The sequence below is a fragment of the Asterias amurensis genome, chromosome 1, assembly GCF_032118995.1.
Source record: "Asterias amurensis chromosome 1, ASM3211899v1".
Classification (NCBI taxonomy): domain Eukaryota; kingdom Metazoa; phylum Echinodermata; class Asteroidea; order Forcipulatida; family Asteriidae; genus Asterias; species Asterias amurensis.
This window is the reverse complement of record NC_092648.1, coordinates 19,557,682-19,584,941: the sequence shown is the minus strand read 5'-3', so window position 1 is coordinate 19,584,941 and position 27,260 is coordinate 19,557,682. Positions and strand designations below refer to the sequence as shown.

Here is a 27,260-nt window from a genome sequence, read left to right as displayed (position 1 = left end):
ACACTGAAACAGAACGAATAATTAAAGTCAATATGTTTTGTATTTTAATGTTAGATTTTACCCGATGCTAAAAATTGATAGATTTATTACTTCTCAATTGTCTGGTGTTAATCCTTAATACACCAATCTGCAAGATAACAGGGGTAGGGGGGATTCTCAAATAATTTGCCCATTTTAATTAAAAAAACTCTGTGACATTTCAGTTATAACGAGTCATAAACAACATGAATACGCACATTTTGTTTGCTATGGGTTCAGTCACATTCTGATTCTTTGTACATGAGTTGACAGATATTACCTCCACATGAACTTTAAATGCAGAATTGGAACTATAAACACATGTTGATTAATAATGTTTCATTTATATCACACTCCAGGTGGGCCTAGTTTGATCCGTAAAGTAATTATTTCCAATGATTGTTTAAGAAAATGACATATATTAAACGCATGGTAGGCCTTGTTTAGTTCGTAAGTTAATTATCTTGATAACAATAATAAACAGTTTTTATATATAGCACCAAAATCCGCCAAGAATAGCCGTTGAAGGCACTTTTTTTATAACAACAACATCTGCTTTAATTCACTGAATATGGTCTATAGTGCTTATCACATGACGCATGGGTAAAGAACAAGAATGATTTTTGTTTGCCCTGATGCAAACTTAACATCTTCTAAAAAAACAGAATGCGAAAATCTGCTACAAAAATTTCACTTAGGCCTGGGGGATTATAGCATTCAATGTGTACCCTTTTGTGCCACCATGCGGTCTGTGTAGAGCATACGATGGACAAGAAAGTACATCACTTTACTCGCCTTGTAATGGTGAATCGCTAGTTGTGCAATTATGCTAAAAAATTGAATACATAATCACTGTTTGGAACGCTCACAACCCCAGCGAGAGAGCGCGCCATCAGTAGAACAAACGGGTAAAATTATGATTTTGCTGATTATGCCCGTGACGTCATCATTTCTTTGCCCGTCATCGGTGGTTTCTGGCTGTAGCCAAGCAACCTACGTCACGACATTGCGTGCTGATTACTGGCCGACCATATTGTATGTCTACGCCATCAAACATCGAAATTGGTCTTGATTTATATTAATGTCAGGCTCTCAAAAAGATCAGACCCGCTGCAACTGTATTATGACAGATTGTTCTACTCAGTGGTGATATAAAAAATGTTTAAAAAACATGTTTGTTATAAGGCACTGGTGAGGACACGTTGTGTAATGTAAAAAAAAACCAGTATTCTCACTTCGTGTATTGCATAAAATGACAAATTTGATAAAGTTTGGGCTCAACTATTGGTCATCAAAGTTGAAAGAGAATTCTGAAAGAAAAACACCCTTGTTGTACAACTTTGTGTGTTTTTCAGATGCCTGAGATTTCAAACACTTTAGTGAGAAACTCCCTCTTTCTCAAAAACTACGTACGTCAAAGCAGTGGGACACGTTTCTCACAAGCTCCATCAGCAGCTCTCCATTGCTCGTACCAAGTAAGTTTGTATGCTGATAAATATTTTGAGTAATCACAAAACATGTCCAGCTCATTGCTGTTGGTATCATGGATAAACTAAGTTTGACAAACGAACACACAGCCAAAAACAACATCCGAATCCGGCCCCCCATCCTTGAAGGTACATTTATTGGGGCGGATCCCAAATGTGATTTGCAAGGGAGGTTTGACGTGGGAGGGGACTAATTACAATCTTACGTTGTCTTAACTCCCCACGGAGCGACCTCAATAAGATCAGACATTGATGGTATCCTTCTTATAAGGTTTTCAGGAAGGTTAGTTAATCAAAAAAAAATCCTTTTAAATGCAGTGGACACTATTGGTAATTACTCAAATAAATTATTAGCGTAACAACTTACTTGGTTGGTACGAGCAACAAAGAGCTGTTGTGACAAACAGCTCCATCTGAAGTTACGTAGTTTTTGAGAAAGAGTCAATATCTCACTCAAAGTAAAAGACTAAAAGTAAAAGACTAAAAGTAAACCCTTTTTATATGAATCTGAAAGCACACACATTAATTTGTGCAACAGGGCAACTTCGATTACCAATTTGAGCCCACTTTAGGCATTTGGTTACACCAAAGTGTAAAATACCGGTCTTTGACAATTACCAAAGGTGTCTAGTGCCTTTGGTAACGAGCTGTGTAGTTTATGTATTGTGGCCATCTCATGACGACTTCTGTAGGATTACAAAACTAGTATAAACCCCTTATTTCTTTTTTCCAAAATGGCACAGACTTGTGGTGTTCTGAGTTCCCCAATAGACCCTTCCCATGAAATATGTAAATTGCCCATAGCGCGTGCGCACCAACGTTTTGGTTGGCAAATTGAGGGAGCATCGCGCTTTTTTGTACACGGGTAATGGGTGCGTCACGCAGACGCGATTGCACGTCTGCTTAGTGCACAACTCTATTGCGTTTGCCAACCAACAGGGTCTGTACGCATGCGTGAATGTAATTAGCATATTTCATGGGAAGGGTCCATTTGGTGACATGCCTTGAACTCTACTAATAAAGGCATGAAGTCCTGCAAACAAAATGTACCCATCTCAACAGTAAATTTCACTAATTTTGCTTGTTCATGATTCTCCTTATCTTATGGAAAACGAATTAAAGATGGGATAGTTGAAATAAAAAATATACGGAGCTCTAGAAGTGTCAACCTATGCATAGTTATGGAACTCCAGGGCTGCCTGCGGAACCATAGACTTGGTTCAAGTCTGTGATCGTGTTTTTTAGTCTTCCGGTACCCCTGGTGGGAAATCTGTCCGTCGGGGATTCTGTCCCTCATATGGGAAATTAACGTGGACTGAATGAGGATGATTCAAAGAGGGCGCTATCAAAAGACGTTTGTACAATGTGTGCCATATGGGGACAGAATCTTCCCGAGGGGGACAGAATCCCCTGCTAATGCTTGTCTGAAAGAGCGCCCTCCTGTGGGTCAACCTGCGTCGCGCATGCAAAGTTAAAAAATGTTACGTTGCTCATATTCAAAGAGTGTTGTTTGTTGTTAACAAAGCAACCAATCATACATGTATACTTTTAGTTTGCAAGTTTGCAGAAATGTTGAAATAGGTCAGCTATATACTTGATCGAGTGATTTGCTAACATATGGCCGTCATTGCCAACCAGTGCCGATAGTGTTCCTCCACATGGAAAGGTCACATATTTGCCTACTGAAAAGCGATATCTATTATGCTAGGATGTTCACAACATAACAATATTGGCAAGGTTGAGAATAAGTTCACATTTTTACACATAACTTTGAGAGGAATAAGGTTGGTCCTGGTGGTAAACCTCCCTTAAAGGCACGGGACACTTTAAATTGGTAATACCTCAAAATAGTTGTTAGCAAAAGTTACCTGGTACTGAGCAATAGAGAGCTGTTGATAGTATAAAACATTATGAGAAACGGCTCCCTCCAAAACGTAGTTTTTGAGAAAGAAGTAGTTTTCACTAAAAAAATATTTGAATTAAAATTCGAGACCTCCCTCAGCTGAAGTCTTGAATTCAAGGCATCTGAAAGCACAAAACTTGTGCAACAAGGGTTCCTTCTCTCCAATTATGCTCTCGCAACTTTGACGACCAAATTGGTCGTTGAGTTAAAACGTTCACATGTTTTTTATTATTTTATGCATATGTTGAGTTACACCAAGTGAGAGGACTAGTCTTTGACTATTACTAAAGGTGTCAAGTGCATTTAAAGTATTGCTACTACTATAGTTATATTCTTGCAATAGGGAAGGTTTACGCCTTTGTCATAGTATGTTGCATTTTGATCGGTCTTTTTTTCAGGTCAGAACTTCAAAACTTCCACACTTCCAAAATCTGTCCAAACTTCGCATCGTCTGTCTATATATAGAACCACGCAGGTGCACACAATATGAGGTAAGTGAGATGTCATGTATTTTAGCGGGTAGGCAAAAATAATTCAGCTACGTTTACAACCATAAAATGCAAAACTGAATGTATTTTCATATCATTGTTAACCCATCCGTTTCGTATATAGGTCCCGTAGTAGTAGTCTGTGTCTGGTGCTGATCTCACTGGTGTTCACGTCTACCACAATGGCCCACGGTGGACACCCTACAAAAAGTGTAGTGATCATAGGAGCGGGTATTGGTGGAACTTCGTGTGCTCACTACCTCTCGAAACAGGACCCCATTGACAAGATAACCATCTTTGAAGCTCAGGATGACGTGGGTGAGTCTCTTTTAATGGCACCGGACACCTTCGGTAGTTGTCAAAGACCAGTTTTCTCACTTGGTGTATCTCAACACATGCATAAAATAGAAAACCTGTGAAAATTTGAACTCAAGTGGTCGTCAAAGTTGCGAGAGAAGTTGGGGAAGAAAAAAACACCCTTGTCGCACAAGTCGTGTGCTTTCAGATGCATGAATTCGAGACATCATCTTAGGTCTCGAATTGAATTCAAATATTTTAGTGAGAAATTACTTCTTTTTCAACACTTCAGAGTGAGCCGCTTCTCACAATGTATTATACTATCAACAGCTGTCCATTGCTTCTTACCTATTTATTTTTTATGCTAACAATTATTTTGAGTAATTACATTATATTACCAGCGCCTTTAAAGACATGGACACTATTAGTAATTGTCAAAGACTAGCCTTGCGAGAACTTGCGAGATAATAATGAAAGGAAAAAACACCCTTGTCACACGAAGTTGTGTGCGTTTAGATGGTTGATTTCGAGACCTCAAATCCTAAATCTGAGGTCTCGAAATCAAATTCGTGGAAAATTACTTCTTTCTCAAAAACTATGGCACTTCAGAAGGAGCCTTTTTTTCATAATGTCTTATACCATCAACCTCTCCCCATTACTTGTCACCAAGAAAGGTTTTATGCTATTAATTATTTTGAGTAATTACCGATAGTGTCCACTGCCTTTAAGCATGATTTGCATGAATCTTACATCTTTGTCTTTGCGATCCTAGGAGCAAACTTTGTCACTGATCATTCGCAAAACAAAATCAGTATATTTGTTTATTTCAAATACCACTGTTCATCACCACAACACATCATGCAATGACATCTACTTTATTGTCCGAAAGAGGAATTCGTTTTCAAAAGCATATAATAATATAGCTTTGGAATTCTTCAGATATTGACAAGCGCATTATCATGCGTATGCAGGGGAAAATGTGGACATTTTTAAATTAAAATGGCAAGTGTGATAATACACTCTGCCGTTGATCTTCATGAACAATATTCTACATATTATTTATTTTTGTTTATCTTCAAGCTACACACATATTAAAATATGGGTCTCTATCTCAGCAAGTGATTTTTGGAGACCCCATCATTTAATAACCCTTTAATTATAATCTGGGTGATTCATTTATTGATTGGAAAGAGGTACCTGTTGGGTTTTTTTCCTTCATGGTTCTGTTTTTTCTAGTTTACAAAGCTTAGATTACTCATATACACTGGTAGTACAGACTGCAACAACGTACCATGCCTTCTAGGCTAGTATTTGGTACATGAGTTTATCTGTTTTGTATTTTGTATTGTAGATTTGGTCTCCTCAGTCGCTTGTGGTATTTTGTGGCGAGGACCAGTTAGACAGTATAGCAACATCATTAGGGATGTAGAAACCCATCACTAGGGCCCAGTTTCATAGAGCTGCTAAGCACAAAGAATTGTATAGCATGAAATTTCTTCCTTGATAAAAACAGGATTATCAACCAAATTTCCAAGTGATTTTAAGGATAAGCAAACAACAGCTGAATACCAGTAACAAGAAATAATGCAACAAATGTAAATTTTGTTGGTAACCTGTTTTTATCAAGGAATAAATTTTATGCTAAGCAAATTTGTGTGCTTATATAGCAGCTCTATGAAATTTGGCCCAGTATGACTGCTATTGTTCTTCCTTTTTTCAAGGTGGGCGAATCAAAGACGTATCTTTTTGGAACACCACAGTTGGACTTGGTGCAAAATTTTTCAACGCAGGTCAGAGGTAATACCTATCGATATGGTGATAAATAGCACTTATAACATGATTACGACGATGGTGCAGCATTTGATATTGTACAAATAAATGTGTATGTATCTGGTGGAACTGTAATCGCATTTTAGTCATGAGGGTTTGCAGCTTTGCAACTGCATTATCGTTTTCTTTTCGAAAATAAGAACATTTTATAAGTATTACAAAACATTTCTAGAGCATTTATGTAGAAGACACATTTTATACATTCTACATGAAAGAAACTTTCAGTCAGTTTGACAAGATGAAAATGGGTGTATATTTAACAACTAAAAACATTTTTTAAATTGCATTGGGGATAAAGAATATTCATTTTGGTTGTTTGACCCATATACACCGATTCTGTGAACACAATCACAGGCATATTACTCGGGTGGGATTCAAACCCACCACATTCTGTTATAAAATCTACCAGCAGCCATGTGTTGTATAATTTATAGACATATCGCTGAGCTGGCGAAGGATCTGAACCTAACCGTGGGGTCGTTTCAGCAGACGAGCTACCCAAAGATCTTCGTCTGGGACGGTGCTCATCAACTCCAGACAACGACCGATGTTTTGGCGAGAAATCCCGGTGCTGAAACCGAGATGCAGAGTCGTCTCGCAGACTACTTGACCGCCGTAAAAGAAACATACGACAAGTACGCCAGCAGGAGCGTGTTTGAGTCCGTCCATGCTTATCTGCGGTCTGGGGGGTTGGACGAGTTCGTTGGCAGGTCGGCCTCGGCTTACTTCTCTGACGGCCCGACACCATTGAGTCAGGAGGCACAAGATTACCTCATTGAACCTGTGAGCAGACAATACTTTGGTCAGGGACTTGAAAGCCAAAGTATGCTTGGTATGGTGTGCCTGGAAGGGCTTCTGAGAAATTGTGAGTTTGGACATGCCTTAAAATGTACGGTGTCTTTAAATTATATCGAAACAAATATTTGCGTTAAATAATTCACGATTTAAGCCCAGAAACATTCATGATTTGTGGCATAAATTCGCTAACCCAGTCAAGTGTGGATCGTGCAGCCGCGGTCCATCGAGGTGCAGACTTTGGTGGAAAATAAATGCTCAAACTAAAGTACAAAAACAGGGTGGCTTAGGTACCAGACTGTACACGTGGCTTCAAATACAAGCTGCTCGGAAAATTGTATTTAGTACGCAAATGTTTGCTCCCTTTGCGATTTGAGGCACATTATGAATTAAAGAAACACGTTGCCTTGGATCGGACGAGTTGGTCTATAAAAAGCGTTTGTAACCCTGTTTTAATAAAATGCATATGGTTGGAAAGATGTTTTAAAAGTAGAATACAATGATCCAAACAAGTTTGCCTCGAAATTGCGTGGTTTTCTTTTTACTGTGCGAACTAACACGGTCGGCCATTTATGGGAGTCAAAAATTTGACTCTCATAAATGGCCGACCGTGTTAGTCGACGAGGTAAAAGGAAAACCGAGCAATTTCGAGGCATGTTTGTGTGGATCATTGCATTCTACTTTTACAACATCTTTCTAGCCATATGCATTTTCTAAAAACGGTTACAAACGCTTTTCAAAGACCAACTCGACCGATCCAAGGCAACGTGTTCCGATCCTTTAAGTATGCTAATTGTTACGAGATCTTGTTTATTTTTTTTTTTATTTTTTTTTTTTTACTTATTTACTTATGTTATATTTATTTCATTTGTATTTTTATTTATTTGGTTTTTTTACGGGGGGGGGGGGGGGTGGGGTTAACCCATACACCGATGTGTTAGCACTTTCCCGAGTTCTGTGAAGAAGAAAAATCCACAAGCATATTACTCGGGTACGATTCGAACCCACGACCTTTGCTATTCTATAGAGCAGTGTCTTACCGTGGAGGTAGAATGCTCCATGGTGTTACCAATTAGGCCACCGAAATTGCTGGGCAGCTAGAGGCAGTTCGAATCCTATTAAAAGTTACAATTTGTGTGCAATGTGTTTTTGAGCGCAGCATTTTACATCGAGGGTGGTATGAGCAAGTTGGTACGAGGACTTGTTGAATCATCAGACGCAGATCTGAACCTGAACTCTCGCGTTACTCACATCATCAGAAAGACGCAGGAGGATGCCAGCCAGCAGTATACAGTTAAATACGTTACAAATGGGGTCGAGCATGAGATAGATGCGGACGCAGTTGTAATCGCGGCTCCGTTAGAGTGGGCGGGTAAGTCCATATTTCCCAAGATACAACTGCACTGTAAAACATCTGGAATGCAACATTGGGTAATTTCATTTCATTTATAATAATGTCAGCAATGAATTAATTAACAATAATGTTCCTTGTATTTGATTACAGATATCAAGTTTAAAGGATTCTATTCCGATCCTTCTACAACCCAGCCAAGGAGGAGTTGGAACACGCTGTACACATACGTTTCGTTTGTAGTGGCAGAGTCACTTCGCCCCAGTTACTTCCCAACCCAAGAGCACTTCATCAACGGATCAAGCCCGCTGCCTCTTCTCACTACATCTAATCCAACCTTACCTTGGGTGTCCATAAATTTACAAGAGACAACCGGACGGTTCAATCTCTACCAGGTAACCAGTCCTATAAACCTCACTCAAAATGACCTACTGGATGACCTCTTCGATGGAGTTCAAGAGGTCATGACCCAGAGCTGGGATTACGTCTTCCCTTTGAGTCCACCAATCATCAACGAGACCTTCTACCAGAGCCTCGCCTTGGATGATCGCGTGTTCAACTTAAATGGAATGGAGAGTGTGGCTTCGCAGATGGAAACTTCTATTATCAGTGCTCGAAATGTTGCTAGGTGGATCGCTAAGGGTAACACGAGTAGCTGTGCCGTCACATTGACGTCATCACTTCGTATTGTCACGGGCGTTGTCCTCTTTAACTTGTATTATTATACTCGGCGCTTGTTGATGCTTTTGAATAGAGGATGACGTGGTTATTAAGTTGATTCCGAGAGGTGATTGGGGATCCAGTTAGGGTTTATTTCAGTTCACCCGACCGGACAGGATAGCACCGGAAAACACCACGTGCTATTGTGGTCTGACCATGGAGGAAACAGAACGTACTCCACCATGGTCCGACTATAAGCACTTCAGTCCCGAAAGTAAAGAAGCTTGACAAGTTATGTTATAGAGGGGGGAAACTGGTTGGTTCTTTTCGCCTATACAGATTTTAGGCAGTTTTTGTATAGTTATGGAACCACACGGTGATCAAAACCTGTAAAGATAAACGATGTAGAATCAGAAATGTTCGCATTATTTTGGGTTACAATAAATTCATGCTTACAGATGGTTACTGTGGGGGTGGTGGTGGGGGTGGTAGTGGAAGTGGTGATAAACCAACAGGGGGACGAGGGCAGAGGCGGGAGCCTCTCTGAATCCCTGCCCTCGAAGACCCCCCAAAAAATTAACTAATTAACTATCAAATGATTAGTCATGCAATAAATGTAGAAAGCGCGTAAAGTGAGTCCTAATTTTGTTGTATACCTCATGAATTTCTGTTTTGCTGGAGTCTGATATGAGACAACCACATATTGCATGGTTTTATCTCGACGTTCTCTTTGTTTGTAAATACCATACTTTTCAAGGTAACGGTTGTTTTTTCTCTTCGTTTTAATAGTGTTTTAACTTTGGTGATAAACTTCTAGTGGTCGTCATAATAAAAACTTCATGTACTCTCATTACTTTACTAAGCTTATCAGCTCATATACGAACAATTTACATAATTAGTTCCCTTCAAACGATGTGAATATTAACAGCTTAAAAAGAAAATCCCCATAGGGCCTACTATTAGGCCTTATTAATTTGCAATATAATTAGTTTCTAAAAAGCCAGACATATTCGGCAAAACTGTTGTCACCAAAATAAAAATTATTTAAAATTTCTTATTACTCCTGCATGGGTGGCGGTCTCCTTTTGTTTTTGCTCTCTCGGCAGCAGCAGTTGCTGGGTTGCTGAAAGACGTGATCAGCAAACTGCGTCATGGTTATCCCGAGTAGGCCTTTCTCAGCTTAAAAAAAACGCTAAAACTAACCGTACATTTTGCCTATAACAATACAACGCTTGTTCTGTTTAGTTAGAAACACACTGCGCATACACCGCCAGTTGAACATCTACACATTGAAGGAACACGTTGCCTTGGATCGGACGAGTTGGTCAAAACAAAAGCGTTTGTAACCGTTTTGTATATAATGCATATGGTTGGAAATATGTTTTAAAAGTAGAATACAATGATCCACACAAGTTTGCCTCGAAATTGCGAAGTTTTCCTTCTATTGTGTGAACTAACACGGTCGGCCATTTATGGGAGTCAAAATTTTGACCCCACTAAATGGCCGACGTGTTAGTCGACGAGGTAAAAAGGAAAACCACGCAATTTCGATGCATGTTTGTGTGGATCATTGTATTCTACTTTTGCAACATCTTTCTACCCATATGCAGTTTATAAAAAAACGGTTACAGACGCTTTTCAAAGACCAACTCGACCAATCCAAGGCAACGTGTTCCTTTAAGATACACACTTTGTTGCTTTATAATGCCGGGTGTGCTTAAAATAAGGGGGAAGGATGAGACTCCGCCCATGGTAAGTTATTTCGCGCACCTCAATGGTTATTAACCAGCAATTTGCCTCAACTTGAATATTACTATAGTCTAATTGATACTGCGTCCACAAAATGGTGTTTTCCAAAGTCATATTATGTATGGTTATATTTCTACCTCCATGGTTATACTAAAAACGGCTCAACAATGTCGGTTGCAACATTTTAGACGAATAATATTTTTCGTGCATTATTCATTTTTAAATAATATGCCAACTCTTTAGCGTTTGTAATTTTGAAATTATAATAATGTGATAAATAAAACTGTCGTTCATAAATTTCACCTGAATTAATTCCCTTTTCAATTCTTTAGTTTCATCAATCTCAAACATTACCCCAATTGGTCACTTTTTGGGCCTACATCGTTACGGTCCTACACCTCTATGTTTATTTTAACCAGTACTGTACTGTTGGCCTAAAATTAGTGTATCATTGCTTTCAAAACTTATCATTCATAGTGTTCCATTCATGGCTCAAAATATTGTCGGTTAAAACAGTTTTGAAAGCAGCTCTCCATTGCTCGTACCAAGTAAGTTTGTATGCTGATAAATATTTTGAGTAATCACAAAACATGTCCAGCTCATTGCTTTTGGTATCATGGATAAACTAAGTTTGACAAACGAACACACAGCCAAAAACAACATCCGAATCCGGCCCCCCATCCTTGAAGGTACATTTATTTGGGCGGATCCCAAATGTGATTTGCAAGGGAGGTTTGACGTGGGAGGGGACTAATTACAATCTTACGTTGTCTTAACTCCCCACGGAGCGACCTCAATAAGATCAGACATTGATGGTATCCTTCTTGTAAGGTTTTCAGGAAGGTTAGTTAATCCAAAAAAAAATCCTTTTAAATGCAGTGGACACTATTGGTAATTACTCAAATAAATTATTAGCGTAACAACTTACTTGATTGGTACGAGCAACAAAGAGCTGTTGTGACAAACAGCTCCATCTGAAGTTACGTAGTTTTTGAGAAAGAGTCAATATCTCACTCAAAGTAAAAGACTAAAAGTAAAAGACTAAAAGTAAACCCTTTTTATATGAATCTGAAAGCACACACATTAATTTGTGCAACAGGGCAACTTCGATTACCAATTTGAGCCCACTTTAGGCATTTGGTTACACCAAAGTGTAAAATACCGGTCTTTGACAATTACCAAAGGTGTCTAGTGCCTTTGGTAACGAGCTGTGTAGTTTATGTATTGTGGCCATCTCATGACGACTTCTGTAGGATTACAAAACTAGTATAAACCCCTTATTTCTTTTTTCCAAAATGGCACAGACTTGTGGTGTTCTGAGTTCCCCAATAGACCCTTCCCATGAAATATGTAAATTGCCCATAGCGCGTGCGCACCAACGTTTTGGTTGGCAAATTGAGGGAGCATCGCGCTTTTTTGTACACGGGTAATGGGTGCGTCAAGCAGACGCGATTGCACGTCTGCTTAGTGCACAACTCTATTGCGTTTGCCAACCAACAGGGTCTGTACGCATGCGTGAATGTAATTAGCATATTTCATGGGAAGGGTCCATTTGGTGACATGCCTTGAACTCTACTAATAAAGGCATGAAGTCCTGCAAACAAAATGTACCCATCTCAACAGTAAATTTCACTAATTTTGCTTGTTCATGATTCTCCTTATCTTATGGAAAACGAATTAAAGATGGGATAGTTGAAATAAAAAATATACGGAGCTCTAGAAGTGTCAACCTATGCATAGTTATGGAACTCCAGGGCTGCCTGCGGAACCATAGACTTGGTTCAAGTCTGTGATCGTGTTTTTTAGTCTTCCGGTACCCCTGGTGGGAAATCTGTCCGTCGGGGATTCTGTCCCTCATATGGGAAATTAACGTGGACTGAATGAGGATGATTCAAAGAGGGCGCTATCAAAAGACGTTTGTACAATGTGTGCCATATGGGGACAGAATCTTCCCGAGGGGGACAGAATCCCCTGCTAATGCTTGTCTGAAAGAGCGCCCTCCTGTGGGTCAACCTGCGTCGCGCATGCAAAGTTAAAAAATGTTACGTTGCTCATATTCAAAGAGTGTTGTTTGTTGTTAACAAAGCAACCAATCATACATGTATACTTTTAGTTTGCAAGTTTGCAGAAATGTTGAAATAGGTCAGCTATATACTTGATCGAGTGATTTGCTAACATATGGCCGTCATTGCCAACCAGTGCCGATAGTGTTCCTCCACATGGAAAGGTCACATATTTGCCTACTGAAAAGCGATATCTATTATGCTAGGATGTTCACAACATAACAATATTGGCAAGGTTGAGAATAAGTTCACATTTTTACACATAACTTTGAGAGGAATAAGGTTGGTCCTGGTGGTAAACCTCCCTTAAAGGCACGGGACACTTTAAATTGGTAATACCTCAAAATAGTTGTTAGCAAAAGTTACCTGGTACTGAGCAATAGAGAGTTGTTGATAGTATAAAACATTATGAGAAACGGCTCCCTCCAAAACGTAGTTTTTGAGAAAGAAGTAGTTTTCACTAAAAAAATATTTGAATTAAAATTCGAGACCTCCCTCAGCTGAAGTCTTGAATTCAAGGCATCTGAAAGCACAAAACTTGTGCAACAAGGGTTCCTTCTCTCCAATTATGCTCTCGCAACTTTGACGACCAAATTGGTCGTTGAGTTAAAACGTTCACATGTTTTTTATTATTTTATGCATATGTTGAGTTACACCAAGTGAGAGGACTAGTCTTTGACTATTACTAAAGGTGTCAAGTGCATTTAAAGTATTGCTACTACTATAGTTATATTCTTGCAATAGGGAAGGTTTACGCCTTTGTCATAGTATGTTGCATTTTGATCGGTCTTTTTTTTCAGGTCAGAACTTCAAAACTTCCACACTTCCAAAATCTGTCCAAACTTCGCATCGTCTGTCTATAGAACCACGCAGGTGCACACAATATGAGGTAAGTGAGATGTCATGTATTTTAGCGGGTAGGCAAAAATAATTCAGCTACGTTTACAACCATAAAATGCAAAACTGAATGTATTTTCATATCATTGTTAACCCCATCCGTTTCGTATATAGGTCCCGTAGTAATAGTCTGTGTCTGGTGCTGATCTCACTGGTGTTCACGTCTACCACAATGGCCCACGGTGGACACCCTACAAAAAGTGTAGTGATCATAGGAGCGGGTATTGGTGGAACTTCGTGTGCTCACTACCTCTCGAAACAGGACCCCATTGACAAGATAACCATCTTTGAAGCTCAGGATGACGTGGGTGAGTCTCTTTTAATGGCACCGGACACCTTCGGTAGTTGTCAAAGACCAGTTTTCTCACTTGGTGTATCTCAACACATGCATAAAATAGAAAACCTGTGAAAATTTGAACTCAAGTGGTCGTCAAAGTTGCGAGAGAATAATGGGGAAGAAAAAAACACCCTTGTCGCACAAGTCGTGTGCTTTCAGATGCATGAATTCGAGACATCAGCTTAGGTCTCGAATTGAATTCAAATATTTTAGTGAGAAATTACTTCTTTTTCAACACTTCAGAGTGAGCCGCTTCTCACAATGTATTATACTATCAACAGCTGTCCATTGCTTCTTACCTATTTATTTTTTATGCTAACAATTATTTTGAGTAATTACATTATATTACCAGCGCCTTTAAAGACATGGACACTATTAGTAATTGTCAAAGACTAGCCTTGCGAGAACTTGCGAGATAATAATGAAAGGAAAAAACACCCTTGTCACACGAAGTTGTGTGCGTTTAGATGGTTGATTTCGAGACCTCAAATCCTAAATCTGAGGTCTCGAAATCAAATTCGTGGAAAATTACTTCTTTCTCAAAAACTATGGCACTTCAGAAGGAGCCTTTTTTCATAATGTCTTATACCATCAACCTCTCCCCATTACTTGTCACCAAGAAAGGTTTTATGCTAATAATTATTTTGAGTATTAATTACTGATAGTGTCCACTGCCTTTAAGCATGATTTGCATGAATCTTACATCTTTGTCTTTGCGATCCTAGGAGCAAACTTTGTCACTGATCATTCGCAAAACAAAATCAGTATATTTGTTTATTTCAAATACCACTGTTCATCACCACAACACATCATGCAATGACATCTACTTTATTGTCCGAAAAAAGGAATTCGTTTTCAAAAGCATATAATAATATAGCTTTGGAATTCTTCAGATATTGACAAGCGCATTATCATGCGTATGCAGGGGAAAATGTGGACATTTTAAAATTAAAATGGCAAGTGTGATAATACACTCTGCCGTTGATCTTCATGAACAATATTCTACATATTATTTATTTTTGTTTATCTTCAAGCTACACACATATTAAAATATGGGTCTCTATCTCAAAAAGTGATTTTTGGAGACCCCATCATTTAATAACCCTTTAATTATAATCCGGGTGATTCATTTATTGATTGAAAAGAGGTACCTGTTGGGTTTTTTTCCTTCATGGTTCTGTTTTTTCTAGTTTACAAAGCTTAGATTACTCATATACACTGGTAGTACAGACTGCAACAACGTACCATGCCTTCTAGGCTAGTATTTGGTACATGGGGTTTATCTATTTTGTATTTTGTATTGCAGATTTGGTCGCCACAGTCGCTTGTGGTATTTTGTGGTGAGGACCAGTTAGACAGTATAGCAACATCATTAGGGATTTTGTAGAAACCCATCACCAGGGCCCAATTTCATAGAGCTGCTAAGCACAAAGAATTGCTTAGCATGAAATTTGATAAAAACAGGATTACCAACCAAATTTCCAAGTGATTTTAAGGATAAGCAAACAACAGCTGAATACCAGTAACAAGAAATAATGCAACAAATGGAAATTTTGTTGGTAACCTGTTTTTATCAAGGAATAAATTTTATGCTGAGCAAATTTGTGTGCTTATATAGCAGCTCTATGAAATTCGGCCCAGTATGACTGCTATTGTTCTTCCTTTTTTTCAAGGTGGGCGAATCAAAGACGTATCTTTTTGGAACACCACAGTTGGACTTGGTGCAAAATTTGTCAATGCAGGTCAGAGGTAATACCTACCGATATGGTGATAAATAGCACTTATAACATGAACACGACGATGGTGCAGCATTTGATATTGTACAAATAAATGTGTATGTATCTGGTGGAACTGTAATCGCATTTTAGTCATGAGGGTTTGCAGCTTTGCAACTGCATTATCGTTTTCTTTTCGAAAATAAGAACATTTTATAAGTATTACAAAATATTTCTAGAGCATTTATGTAGAAGACAAATTTCAAACATTCTACATGAAAGAAACTTTCAGTCAGTCTGACAAGATGTATGGGTGTATATTTAACAACTAAAAACATTTTTTAAATTGCATTGGGGATAAAGAATATTCATTTTGGTTGTTTGACCCATATACACCGATGTGTGTTAGCACTGCATTCTCAGTACTAACCCGAGTTCTGTGAACACAATCACAGGCATATTACTCGGGTGGGATTCGAACCCACGAATTCTATTATAAAATTTACCAGCAGCTATGATTTGTATGTTTTGTAGACATATCGCTGAGCTGGCGAAGGATCTGAACCTTACCGTGAGGTCGTTTCAGCATACGAGCTACCCAAAGATCTTCGTCTGGGACGGTGCTCATCAACTCCAAACAACGACCGATGTTTTGGCGAGAAATCCCGGTGCTGAAACCGAGATGCAGAGTCGTCTCACAGACTACTCGACCGCCGTAAAAAAAACATACGACAAGTACGCCAGCAGGAGCGTGTTTGAGTCCGTCCATGCTTATCTGCGGGCCGGGGGATTGGACGAGTTCGTTGGCAGGTCGGCCTCGGCATACTTCTCTGACGGCCCGACACCATTGAGTCAGGAGGCACAAGATTACCTCATTGAACCTGTGAGCAGACAATACTTTGGTCAGGGACTTGAAAGCCAAAGTATGATTGGTATGGTGTGCCTGGAAGGGCTTCTGAGAAATTGTGAGTTTGGACATGCCTTAAAATGTATGGTGTCTTTAAATTACAACGAAACAAATATTTGCGTTAAAGGAACACGTTGCCTTGGGTCGGACGAATTGGTATATAAAAAGCAACTGTAACCGTTTTTATAAAATGCATATGGTTGGAACGATGTTTTAAAAGTAGAATACAATGATCAACACAAATTTGCCTCGAAATTGCGTGGTTTTCCTATTACTGTTCGAACTAACACGGTCGGCCATTTATGGGAGTCAAACATTTGACTCCCATAAATGGCCGGCCGTGTTAGTCGACGAGGTAAAAGGAAAACCGTGCAATTTCGAGGCATGTTTGTGTGTATCAATGTATTCTACTTTTACAACATCTTTCTACCCGTGTGCATTTTATAACAAACGGTTACAAACGCTTTTCCAATTCGACCGATTCAAGGCAACGTGTTCCTTTAACAACTACTTCACGATTTGAGCCCCAAAAAATGTTAAATATATTCTTAAACATTCAATGCCGATGTTAACGAGATCATATTTATTTTATTTATTTGTTTATTAATTAATGTATTTATTTATTTATTTATTTGTTTGGGGGGGGGGGGGTCAACCCATACACCGATGTGTTAGCACTGTGTACTCGGCACTTTCCCGAGTTCTGTGAAAAAAAATCCACAAGCATATTACTCGGGTGTGATTCGAACCCACGACCTTTGCTATTCTATAGAGCAGTGTCTTACCGTGGAGGTAGGATTCTCCATGGTCTTACCAATTAAATTTTGTGTGCAATGTGTTTTTGACCGCAGCATTTTACATCGAGGGTGGTATGAGCAAGTTGGTACGAGGACTTGTTGAATCATCAGGCGCAGATCTGAACCTGAACTCTCGCGTTACTCACATCATCAGAAAGACGCAGGAGGAAGCCAGCCAGCAGTATACAGTTAAATACGTTACAGATGGGGTCGCGCATGAGATAGATGCGGACGCAGTTGTAATCGCAGCTCCGTTAGAGTGGGCGGGTAAGTCCATATTTCCCAAGATACAACTGCACTGTAAAACATCCGGAATGCAACATTGGGTAATTTCATTCCATTGACAGAAATTTCAGCAACGAATTAATAAGTGGTGAACAATTAACAATAATGTTCCTGGTATTTGATTACAGATATCAAGTTTGAAGGATTCTATTCCGATCCTTCTACAACCCAGCCAAGGAGGAGTTGGAACACGCTGTACACATACGTTTCGTTTGTAGTGGCAGAGTCACTTCGCCCCAGTTACTTCCCAACCCAAGAGCACTTCATCAACGGATCAAGCCCGCTGCCTCTTCTCACTACATCTAATCAAACCTTACCTTGGGTGTCCATATATTTACAAGAGACAATCGGACGGTTCAATCTCTACCAGGTAACCAGTCCTATAAACCTCACTCAAAATGACCTACTGGGTGACCTCTTCGATGGAGTTCAAGAGGTCATGACCCAGAGCTGGGATTACGTCTTCCCTTTGAGTCCGCCAATCATCGACGAGTACTTCTACCAGAGCCTCGCCTTGGATGATCGCGTGTTCAACTTGAATGGAATGGAGAGTGTGGCTTCGCAGATGGAAACTTCGGTCATCAGTGCTCGAAATGTTGCTAGGTGGATCGCTAAGGGTAACACGAGTAGCTTTGCCGCCACAGTGACGTCATCACTTCGTATTGTCACGGGCGTTGTCCTCTTTAACTTGTATTATTATACTCGGCGCGTGTTGATGCTTTTGAATAGAGGATGACGTGGTTATTAAGTTGGTTCCGAGAGGTGATTGGGGATCCAGTTAGGGTTTATTTCAGTTCACCCGACCGGACAGGATAGCACCGGAAAACACCACGTGCTATTGTGGTCTGACCATGGAGGAAACAGAACGTACTCCTCCATGGTCCGACTAAGCACTTCAGTCCCGAAAGTAAAGAAGCTTGAAAAGTAATGTAATTGAGGGGGAAAACTGGTTGGTTCTTTTCGCCTACAGATTTTAGGCAGTTTTTGTATAGTTATGGAACCACACGGTGATCAAAACCTGTAAAGATAAACGATGTATAATTAGAAATGTTCGCATTATTTTGGGTTACAATAAATTCATGCTTATAGATGGTTACTAGGGTGGTGGTGGGATGGTGGGGTGGTGTTGGGGAGTGGTAGTGGTAGTGGTGATAAACCAACAGGGGGACGAGGGCAGGGGCGGGAGCCGCTCTAATCCCTGCCCCTGAAAAGCCTCAAAAAAATAACTAATTAATTATCAAATGATTAATTTGCGCGTAAAGTGCCTCCTAATTTTGTTGTACACCTCATGTCTTTCTGTTTTGCTGGAGTCTGATATGAGACAACCACATATTGCATAAGTTTTATCTTGATGTTCTCTTTGTTTGTAAATACCATACTTTTCAATGTAACGTTTTTTTTCTTCGTTTTAATAGTGTTTTAACTTTGGTGATAATCTTCTAGTGGTCGTCATTATAAAAGCTTCATGTACTCTCATTACTTTACTAAGCTTGCCAGCTCATAATACGAACAATTTACATAATTCATTTCCTTCAAACGATGGGATGGGAACATTAACAGCTTAAAAATAAAATCCCCAAAGGGGCCTATTATGAGGCCTCATTTGCAAAGTAATTAATTTATAAAATGCCAGACATATTCGGCAAAACTGTTGTCACCAAAATAATAATTATGCCAAATGCTGGTTAAAATTACTTATTACTCCTGCATGGGTGGCGGTCTCCTTTTGTTTTTGCTCTCTCGGCAGCAGCAGTTGCTGGGTTGCTGAAAGATGTGATCAGCAAACTGCGTCATGGTTATCCCTTCTCAGCTTAAAAAAAACCGCTTGGAAAAACCGTACATTTTGCCTGTTACATTACAACGCAACAATTGTTCTCTTTAGTCAGAAACATACTACACATATACACCGCCAGTACCATCTAAACATAAAGATACACATTTTTTCCTTTATAATGCCAAGTGAGCTTAAAATAAGGGGGAAGGGTGAGACTCCGCCCATGGTCAGTAATTTCACGCACCTCCATTGCCTCAACTTGAATATTCCTATAGGCCATATAGGCCAACTGATATTGGGTCCACAAAATGGTGTTTCCCAAATCCATATTATAAATGGTTATACTAAAAAAGGCTCAACCATGTCGGTGGCATCATTTTAGACGAATATTTTGAGCATTAGTATTTTAATACAAATTTTTAATGTTTTGTAAAAAAATAGGAATAAACAAAAAGGAACCTTTAAAAGGCTGTTTTCCCCCTTTAAATACGTATACAAATGTGCTGGTAGCTTAGTTTTGTACGTTGGAGTATCCTTTTAGTAGGCTACTTTATATGCAAACTCTTTAGCGTTTGTAATTTTGAAATTATAACAATTAATGAGATTTATAGAACTGTCGTTCATAAATTTAACCTGAATTTTTCTCATTGAGTTGTTTTTCTCAGGAGTTACATCAATAACGTGAATGTCCAATTGACCACTTTTTGTGGCCTACAAACATCCTACAACTCTATGTTTATTTCCAAAACTTATCCTTCACAATCTTCCATGCATGGCTCAAAGAAGTGTCGGTGAAAACAGTTTTGATGGATTTTTCGGACAGTTGACAAACATGTGAATGAGCTCACTCGGTCATAGAAGTTGTGAGATAATAATGAAAGAAAAAACACCTTTATCACACGGAGTTGTGTGCTTTCGGATGCTTGATTTTGAGACCTCAAATTCTAATTCTGAGGTCTCGAAATCAAATTCGATGAACTTCTTTCTCGAAAACTACGTCACTTCAGAGGGAGCAGTTTCTCACAATGTTTTATATTATCGATCCTCTCCTCATTACTCGTTACCTAAGGTTTTACGCTAATAATTATTTTGAGTAATTACCAATAGTGTTCACTGCCTTTATTTGATTTCATGTGGATATTTTGGGAAATGAATGGCAAGATGATAAACATTAATAAGTCCTCCAACTGCAATTTTTGTAAATGTAATTTTTGTAAATAAAATTTTTGTAGAAATGCAATTTTTGTTGGTGGCAACAAAACCTTGACATATAGGCCCTATATAGTCCTAGCCTTAGATTTTGCTGGATGATTTTGTCAAAGGTCACTAGCCTCGAACAAAACGTTTTGATCATTGCAACTTTAGTGAGGTTTCGAGCATTAAAGGTCCTTAAATTTGACAATTTGTACAATTTTAGTGCAGGTAAATTCATGTATAAATAAAAAAGTGGCTCTTTGCCTAACGGATTTAATGATCTTTTGCACTGTGTTCATCAATCGATAATTATTCAACTCGTGCGGTTTTAAAAGGCGATTCGTAAACAAGATTCAACCGAACCACGTTTTCCCAAAACAACATTGTATCTCGTGGCACACTATTCTGGAACAACCTTAACTCTGATATTAAAGAGTTTCGTTCACTTCATTCATTCTCAAAGAAATTGAAACAGCACCTCTTGAATATGTATTTGTAACTGTAGCATAAACACTAATTGTACAAAGACTGTGGTGTCGACAATTATTTTTATTGATTAGTCTGGTCTGTATCATTGTTTGTTTTTTGTTTCTTTGTTCTGTTTTTGGTTGCTTTTATTATTTTGTCCTTGTCTGTCTCAGGGAAATATACAAAAGCATTTATGCTTAAACTTTTTCCCTGCATGTTGACTATTACGTTAATTGTTGTAGTTATTATCTACAAATTCTATACATTGCATTCATCGATATTTGTTTTCTAGTGTATGCTTAAATTGTTATTGTCGACATGAAAATAAATGTTCATTGAATTGAATTGAATTGAATTGAATTGAAATCAGCATCAGCGACGTCGTCGCAGAGATGATGGACTTCGGTTTGCGATCTCCCCGCAGAAACGAGGGGGGGGGGGGGGGGGGGGGCGGGGGCGATGCTCGCAAACGGCCCCATATCCATCCCCAGCGTTAGATCTACTTGACTCTTGAGGGCGGTATACAGATTGCTAAAACTGGCCAACACGGGACACGAAATCCTCGAAGAAATCGCGTGGTTTTTGGGGGTGTGAAATTTGTGGTTAGGAGACGTCCTATTTTGTGAAGCATTTACCAATTTACCAGACAAGGTATGGTTTATTTTTGTTGTGATGGTTAGTAGGGTAAGCATATCAGGTTTTAATTGTGAACGTTTTCATTTTAGAACCCAGAACCCATTTGGTCCAGTTTCCGGACATTACCTTCTTCATTATATTTTTACATTAAGATTTGGCTTCATGGATTTAGTTACTATATTCTGTTTTTGTTCGAAATCCGTGAGGAAATATTTCTGTATCCGGCCTCCACGTTTTCATTCATATTAAACAAAACAATAACTTATTTCAAATGAGATGCTGTAGTGTAACTTTTTTGTGTGGTAACAAACAATACAATGGGCCCATGCATGTATGTATACTATATATGACTTGACTTGAGAAAATATTAATTAGTTAGAGTGAAAAAGTGTTGGCAGACAATTTTTGCAAACAGATTTTTGACACTATTGCGTTCAGCTGCATAGTTATAAGAACACTCAGATAGATATTGTTATAAGATAACATGTTTTGTAAAGTACTGTGAAGATAACATGAAAAAGGGAAAATAGTTGTTTGTTTCCTTCCTCCACTGTCTGATTTGGCCTTGTTGAAGTGAAAAGAGTCACAACTGAACATACTTTTTTTTACATTGAATTTAATTTAATATTTAACAATAACCCTTTCTTATTATTAATACTTCTCATTATTAAAATTTTTCTTTATTTCAATTGTATGGTTGTAGTTTGTTAATTGTATGGTATGGTTGTTTCCTGCTAATTTGTTTATCCCAATAAATTCAAATCAATAACCAAGATACTTCATGGAATCACTTGTGAGTAGCTGCAATGATCGTAAATCCTGGACCTCTATACTCTACAGCTGACAACTCAGACAGTGGAATCTCCAATAAACATCAGATTCTGTTTTCTTTCATTCATTGGGGATGAAGGTTCTAACCATATGAACTAATGTTTGACATGATGCTCATTTCTGTACAGTAGAGGAGGCAATATAAATTGACCTCTTCTGCTTTGGGCATATTTATTTATATAAATAATGTGCTTTATGGTATGAACTTGGGCTAAACCAAAGGGATTGTTTCTCTAAATGTTTACAGGTCCAGAATTGTACTAAAAAGTTGAGAACAGTATTACATGTGGACTGTTTTTATTTGAACAAGAATTATGACATACGGTATAACATAATATTTTGTTCATTTTGTCTTGCTGGATACACGTCAGTGCTGCACAATTCAATAAATTTGAAAGGTGTGTGTCCGACTCAAGTCGACATTTTAACATAACTTTTTTTTTTTCTTCAGATGTATCCCACAGTGAGGTTTTATTCAAGTAGCAGGACTGTATGCTTCGTTTTTGAAAGGGCAAGGGCACCAAGGCATTTTCTCTTTGGCAAAGGGCACCCTATGAGGAAATTGTAAATTTCTACTGGACCATTTCAAGGGCACCAAGGCAATGGCAAGGGGCAACGGAGGCAATCGCCTCCGTTGCCTCCGTGAAGTATCAGGCCTGAAGTAGTATTCAATTTAAAAACACAAGACTGCTGGACTTTTCCAAACAGGAGTTTACAGGCCCAGCACAACAACTACTGACCTCAGGCCAGTGGGTCCAGTGTCAAATTTGAACTTTGTGTTCCCGTTATCCACTCGGCTATTGATAAGCCTCTTTTATTGTCCTTACATCTTTGAACTCTGATTGGTTGCTATTTTTCTTCTTGCCTATTTCTGAATTAATTCTCATAATTCTTTGCCTTGCCTTTTTTCTATCATGTTTGTACTAAATTGTCTTTTAGATTAGTACAGATGCTAAGGCTAAGGCCATCACTGCTTCATTTTAGTAATATTTATTGTCCAGGATTGTTCTTACTTGCTTAACTTTTTAATGATTGTCTTTGGTCGTCTGTAATTTTCTTAAGCATTTTTAATCTGTTTTTCTTAAATTGGTTTTCCTTAAATTGGTCTATACTTGCTTAATCTTTTTAACCTCTGTGAAGCGCCTGCATTTTAGAGCGGTAAAAATATTTTTAAGATTAATTATAAATGGTTCTAGTAACACAGGCCCTTTTTATGGTTTCTATCATGTGGATTGTGTTAATGTTGAAAATTGTGTGTTATGTTTAATAGGTTTTTTTTTCATAATGTTTAGTAATAATGACTCATTATGAGCTTTCATTAAAGTTGCAAACAAACAAACCAGTATTGTGTTTTTTTCTTCAGATGTCGGTGCTGCAGTGTGTCCACAAACTTGTCAGCAAGCTTCCTCACATAAACCCAACAAATTTATGTGCTTCTCATTTTAGGTGTGTATTTTTTTTATAAATATATATTTTATTAACAAGTCTGTTAAGTACGACTGCAGATTTTAGTAGTTCTCAGTCTTGTTTTTGATGACAACTGATATTTTTTAAACTGTGGCTCTAAATTATTTGAACTGTATCGGTTTTTGGTCTCATCTGCTCAACTGTGCTCGTTTTGGTTCTGGCACTTGAGAAAGTTGCATAACTTTTATTTAAGATATGTCAATATTCAAGTGACATGTTCTATGTCCTCCTTACATTTTTGAGGGGGGGGGGGGGGCTCTTTGCACTCCTCAGAAAGTCTAGAACAGTTAAATTAAAACATAATTTTGAACAGCTGCGACATTGGGTGATACAACCCACCCTTCAGTACTTTCATAATTTAATTATGATTTTCTCTTTATCAACATTGAAAAAAAACTCTGCAGTACATCGAATCCAGTCTCCTCCATCATCCTTCTATCGAGGTTACGCGTTGTTGACAACTCGGCACTCGGAGCGTCAGCAGTCCACAAACCACCTCGCTGTATCATGGTCTACAACAAACAACGCATCGGCACAACAGGAGACAAGATCTTAGTAGCCATCAAGGGGCAGAAGAAGAAGGCTCTTATAGTTGGAGTCAAACAGGTCGGACCGAGGATGACACCAAGGTTTGACTCAAATAACATTGTGTTGCTGGAAGAGAGCGGCAACCCCACAGGGACGAGAATCAAGGTTCCGATTCCATCACATCTGAGGAGCAGGAAAGATCTGTCCAAAGTATTTGCCATCGCCACAACATTTGTATGATCGTCATTCTTGAGTTTCACCAAAAATAGAAAAAGATATATATTACAAAACAAACGTGGGTTTTTTAGCTACGAGAAAGACTCTGCTAGGGTTGAAACGTCAGGCCATTTGAACTATCTTTTGCAAGAAAAAGATACTTCACAATTGAGTTTACAAAAATGAAACACCACAAATGGGGGTAAAGAAGTTTGTGCTCTCCTTACTTTCAAAATTTTTTATGATAAGATTTAAGCAATTTTAGAAGACCGACAAAATATTAATCATTCTATTTAGAATTATTTCTTAATAACAAAACTATTGATTGTACATTGGAAACAGATGAGTACTTGTTGAGACCATACAATTATTTCAACAAGCATAGCAACAATGCAACCCGAGATTCTATGATGCTCTGTTTCGACTTGATATTTCTTAAAACCGAAATTTAAGGCATTTTATTTGCATTTTTCCGGGCTTTAGAGTGACCTCGAGATACAGTTTATTATTTAAATGCCACACGAGTGTAAATAAACTTGGAACAATAATCACTTGGTTTTTTCTGTGTATGGTTTTAATAGTGCGCCCTCTATCGATTCTGAGTGTGAAACTTTGTAATGGATGTTGCAGAGTTTTCTGTAGTGTTGTATAATTTCTATAAGTGGTTATAACCGAATCATTATTACGCAGACTGTGTGTGGCTAGATCACCACGACAGCCAATATTATTCCTTTCCTGCAGGTTTTTAAATTCTACCATGCACTTGTACACATTGTTTTCAGCGAACAGTTGACAAAAGGTACTCGCCTCGTAATGTCGGCCCAGTGTTTAGTGTCCGACATTCTGCCGTGTTGTCGTGCGATTTCCGATTAGTTTGCACTCAGAATATCTATAAATTTCTTGCATATGCAGTTGTGTCCGCCCCCGTGCAAAACCGTCCTTGCAGTAAATGAAACGCCCTTGGTATAAGGAACACGTTCGCCATTTTTTTTTACAAGCTAAGTGCATGTCATCTGTCATCAATGACATGGGAAATGTTCGGGCGTATGGTATTCGCTGCTCATAAAATACGTGAATGTTCATGCTGCATAAAAATAGGTAGGTTCAGTGCATGCATGCTCGCTTGCATAGCCCCGGACACGATTGCATATGCAAAAGTGTCTGCGGCGGACAGTATTGCATGGTGGACACAATTGCATCCGACACCGGTACAACTATGGGAGAAATGTTAGCCATGAAAAGGGCAAAATGTTGATTTGTCAATGATTTCGAACAGTACACTGTGCTCGTCTTTATAATTAGTTCTTTCCTGCGTGTAGAGACTAATTAGTGTCTGAGGAGTCTTTTTCAGTCATTTCTTTCCTCCATTATTATTGTCGGTGCGGCCGTCCTAATCCTGCACAGTGGTCCGCAGTTACATGTAAATCTGTGGAGCCAACTTGTTTGTAATCAGCAGTTACATGTAAATCTGTGGAGCCAACTTGTTTGTCATTATGGCTTCTATTGTTGCGAAGAATTGGCCAGATTAAGACCCGGCTTAGAGCCGGGGACGGGAGCCCACGCCTTGGGGTTTCTCAATAGACAATAATGGGCTCATGAGTACACGGCACCCGTCGAACAATCGGATAAAAGAGAACTAAGAAGCAGGTTTCTTATTCTATAAGATACTATAGAAACTGAAGTGCCATTAGGAGTGAATGTCACAAAAAGGGAAACTGTTGCGGAGCCCGTTTTGATAGTGTAAAAAATAAAGTGAAGATGACACTGTTTAGCGTGAGGCAGAGGGACTCACAGTATTCCTTTACTCTAACCAATGCTCTTATTATGTCACACTGTTCTGAAGTACCCCCTTCGAACATGTGACACTGGGCCTTTGTTGATTGGCCCCCTTCTCGATGCAAAATGTCATCAAATTCCTCAGCATCAATTCGGCCAACCCATCACACCGGTTACAACCATTTCACCGTGACAGAAATTGCCTACAAAAAGTTCTTTCGTTGACGATTTTAGTACAATGTTATCGCGAGTCTTCAAAATTGCCTTGATGGGAAAGAGTGATTTCAAAACGTTTGGTATTTCTCATTTTCAATTAAATACTTCGTGCTAAAAATACCTATAAAATGCAAGCACTTTGAACGAGACAAATTAAAACTCAAAACGTGTACACGACAACAACATGTTAAATCCCAAACAATGCAACTTGCACAATTTTACGAATGTCTTAATTGTGCGTAATAACAGCATATCCCTTTTGTTTCATTGTGTTTCGTATTCAATGCGTTATAAAGAATGTATTGTTGTGTAATAATAAATGGGACACTTGATGTAATTACTTCTTCAACTGGTAGCGAGGGTGTATTGATACAATTCATAAACAAAAACCATTAGGACAACGCGATGATTTGTTTAACCCAATCGAGGACAGTCTTTATCATACTCTGGTTGGTAACATGGTTGCCTTAAAGGCACTATACACCTTTGATAATTGTCAAAGACCGGTATCTCACTTGGTGTATCCCAATATATGCATAAAATAACAACTCTGTGATTTTTTTTTTACTTTTTCG

The 27,260-nt window shown here is 38.6% G+C and overlaps 3 protein-coding genes across 3 annotated transcripts in view; all 3 read left to right on the top strand.

Annotated features, from left to right (window-relative positions):
- LOC139934120 (uncharacterized) overlaps positions 1-19,888 on the top strand; it is a 31,365-nt gene extending 11,477 nt beyond the window's left edge. Inside the window, exons 2-7 of the mRNA XM_071928444.1 lie at positions 13,442-13,530; positions 13,653-13,846; positions 15,549-15,624; positions 16,125-16,555; positions 17,349-17,561; positions 17,708-19,888. Of these exons, the coding sequence (XP_071784545.1) occupies positions 13,526-13,530; positions 13,653-13,846; positions 15,549-15,624; positions 16,125-16,555; positions 17,349-17,561; positions 17,708-18,315 (1,527 nt within the window). The 5' untranslated portion in view covers positions 13,442-13,525 and the 3' untranslated portion in view covers positions 18,316-19,888. The remainder of the gene's footprint in view (positions 1-13,441; positions 13,531-13,652; positions 13,847-15,548; positions 15,625-16,124; positions 16,556-17,348; positions 17,562-17,707) is intronic.
- Positions 3,895-10,149, top strand: LOC139944952 (uncharacterized). Its single transcript, XM_071942149.1, has 6 exons — positions 3,895-3,899; positions 4,021-4,214; positions 5,915-5,990; positions 6,458-6,888; positions 7,978-8,190; positions 8,323-10,149. Exons 1-6 carry the CDS (start codon positions 3,895-3,897, stop codon positions 8,928-8,930), a joined length of 1,527 nt encoding a protein of 508 aa, XP_071798250.1. The 3' UTR covers positions 8,931-10,149.
- A 1,643-nt stretch (positions 19,889-21,531) lies between the features above and the next one.
- LOC139939853 (large ribosomal subunit protein uL14m-like) lies at positions 21,532-25,229 on the top strand. The gene is made up of 3 exons (XM_071936007.1): positions 21,532-21,666; positions 23,846-23,928; positions 24,354-25,229. The coding sequence occupies exons 2-3, from the start codon at positions 23,846-23,848 to the stop codon at positions 24,715-24,717; spliced, it is 447 nt and encodes a 148-aa protein (XP_071792108.1). The 5' UTR covers positions 21,532-21,666; the 3' UTR covers positions 24,718-25,229.
- The last annotated feature ends 2,031 nt before the right edge of the window (positions 25,230-27,260 follow it).

What these genes read in the sequence shown, in the direction of transcription:
- LOC139944952 (XM_071942149.1), top strand. An exon ending in TTTTTCAACGCAGGTCAGAG is followed by an intron (nt 5,991 to 6,457) that starts GTAATACCTATC and finishes TATAATTTATAG; the next exon opens with ACATATCGCTGAGCTGGCGA. An exon ending in GGCTCCGTTAGAGTGGGCGG is followed by an intron (nt 8,191 to 8,322) that starts GTAAGTCCATAT and finishes ATTTGATTACAG; the next exon opens with ATATCAAGTTTAAAGGATTC.
- LOC139939853 (XM_071936007.1), top strand. Translation starts at nt 23,846, where the DNA reads ATGTCGGTGCTGCAGTGTGTCCACAAACTTGTCAGCAAGCTTCCTCAC. An exon ending in TTATGTGCTTCTCATTTTAG is followed by an intron (nt 23,929 to 24,353) that starts GTGTGTATTTTT and finishes AAAACTCTGCAG; the next exon opens with TACATCGAATCCAGTCTCCT.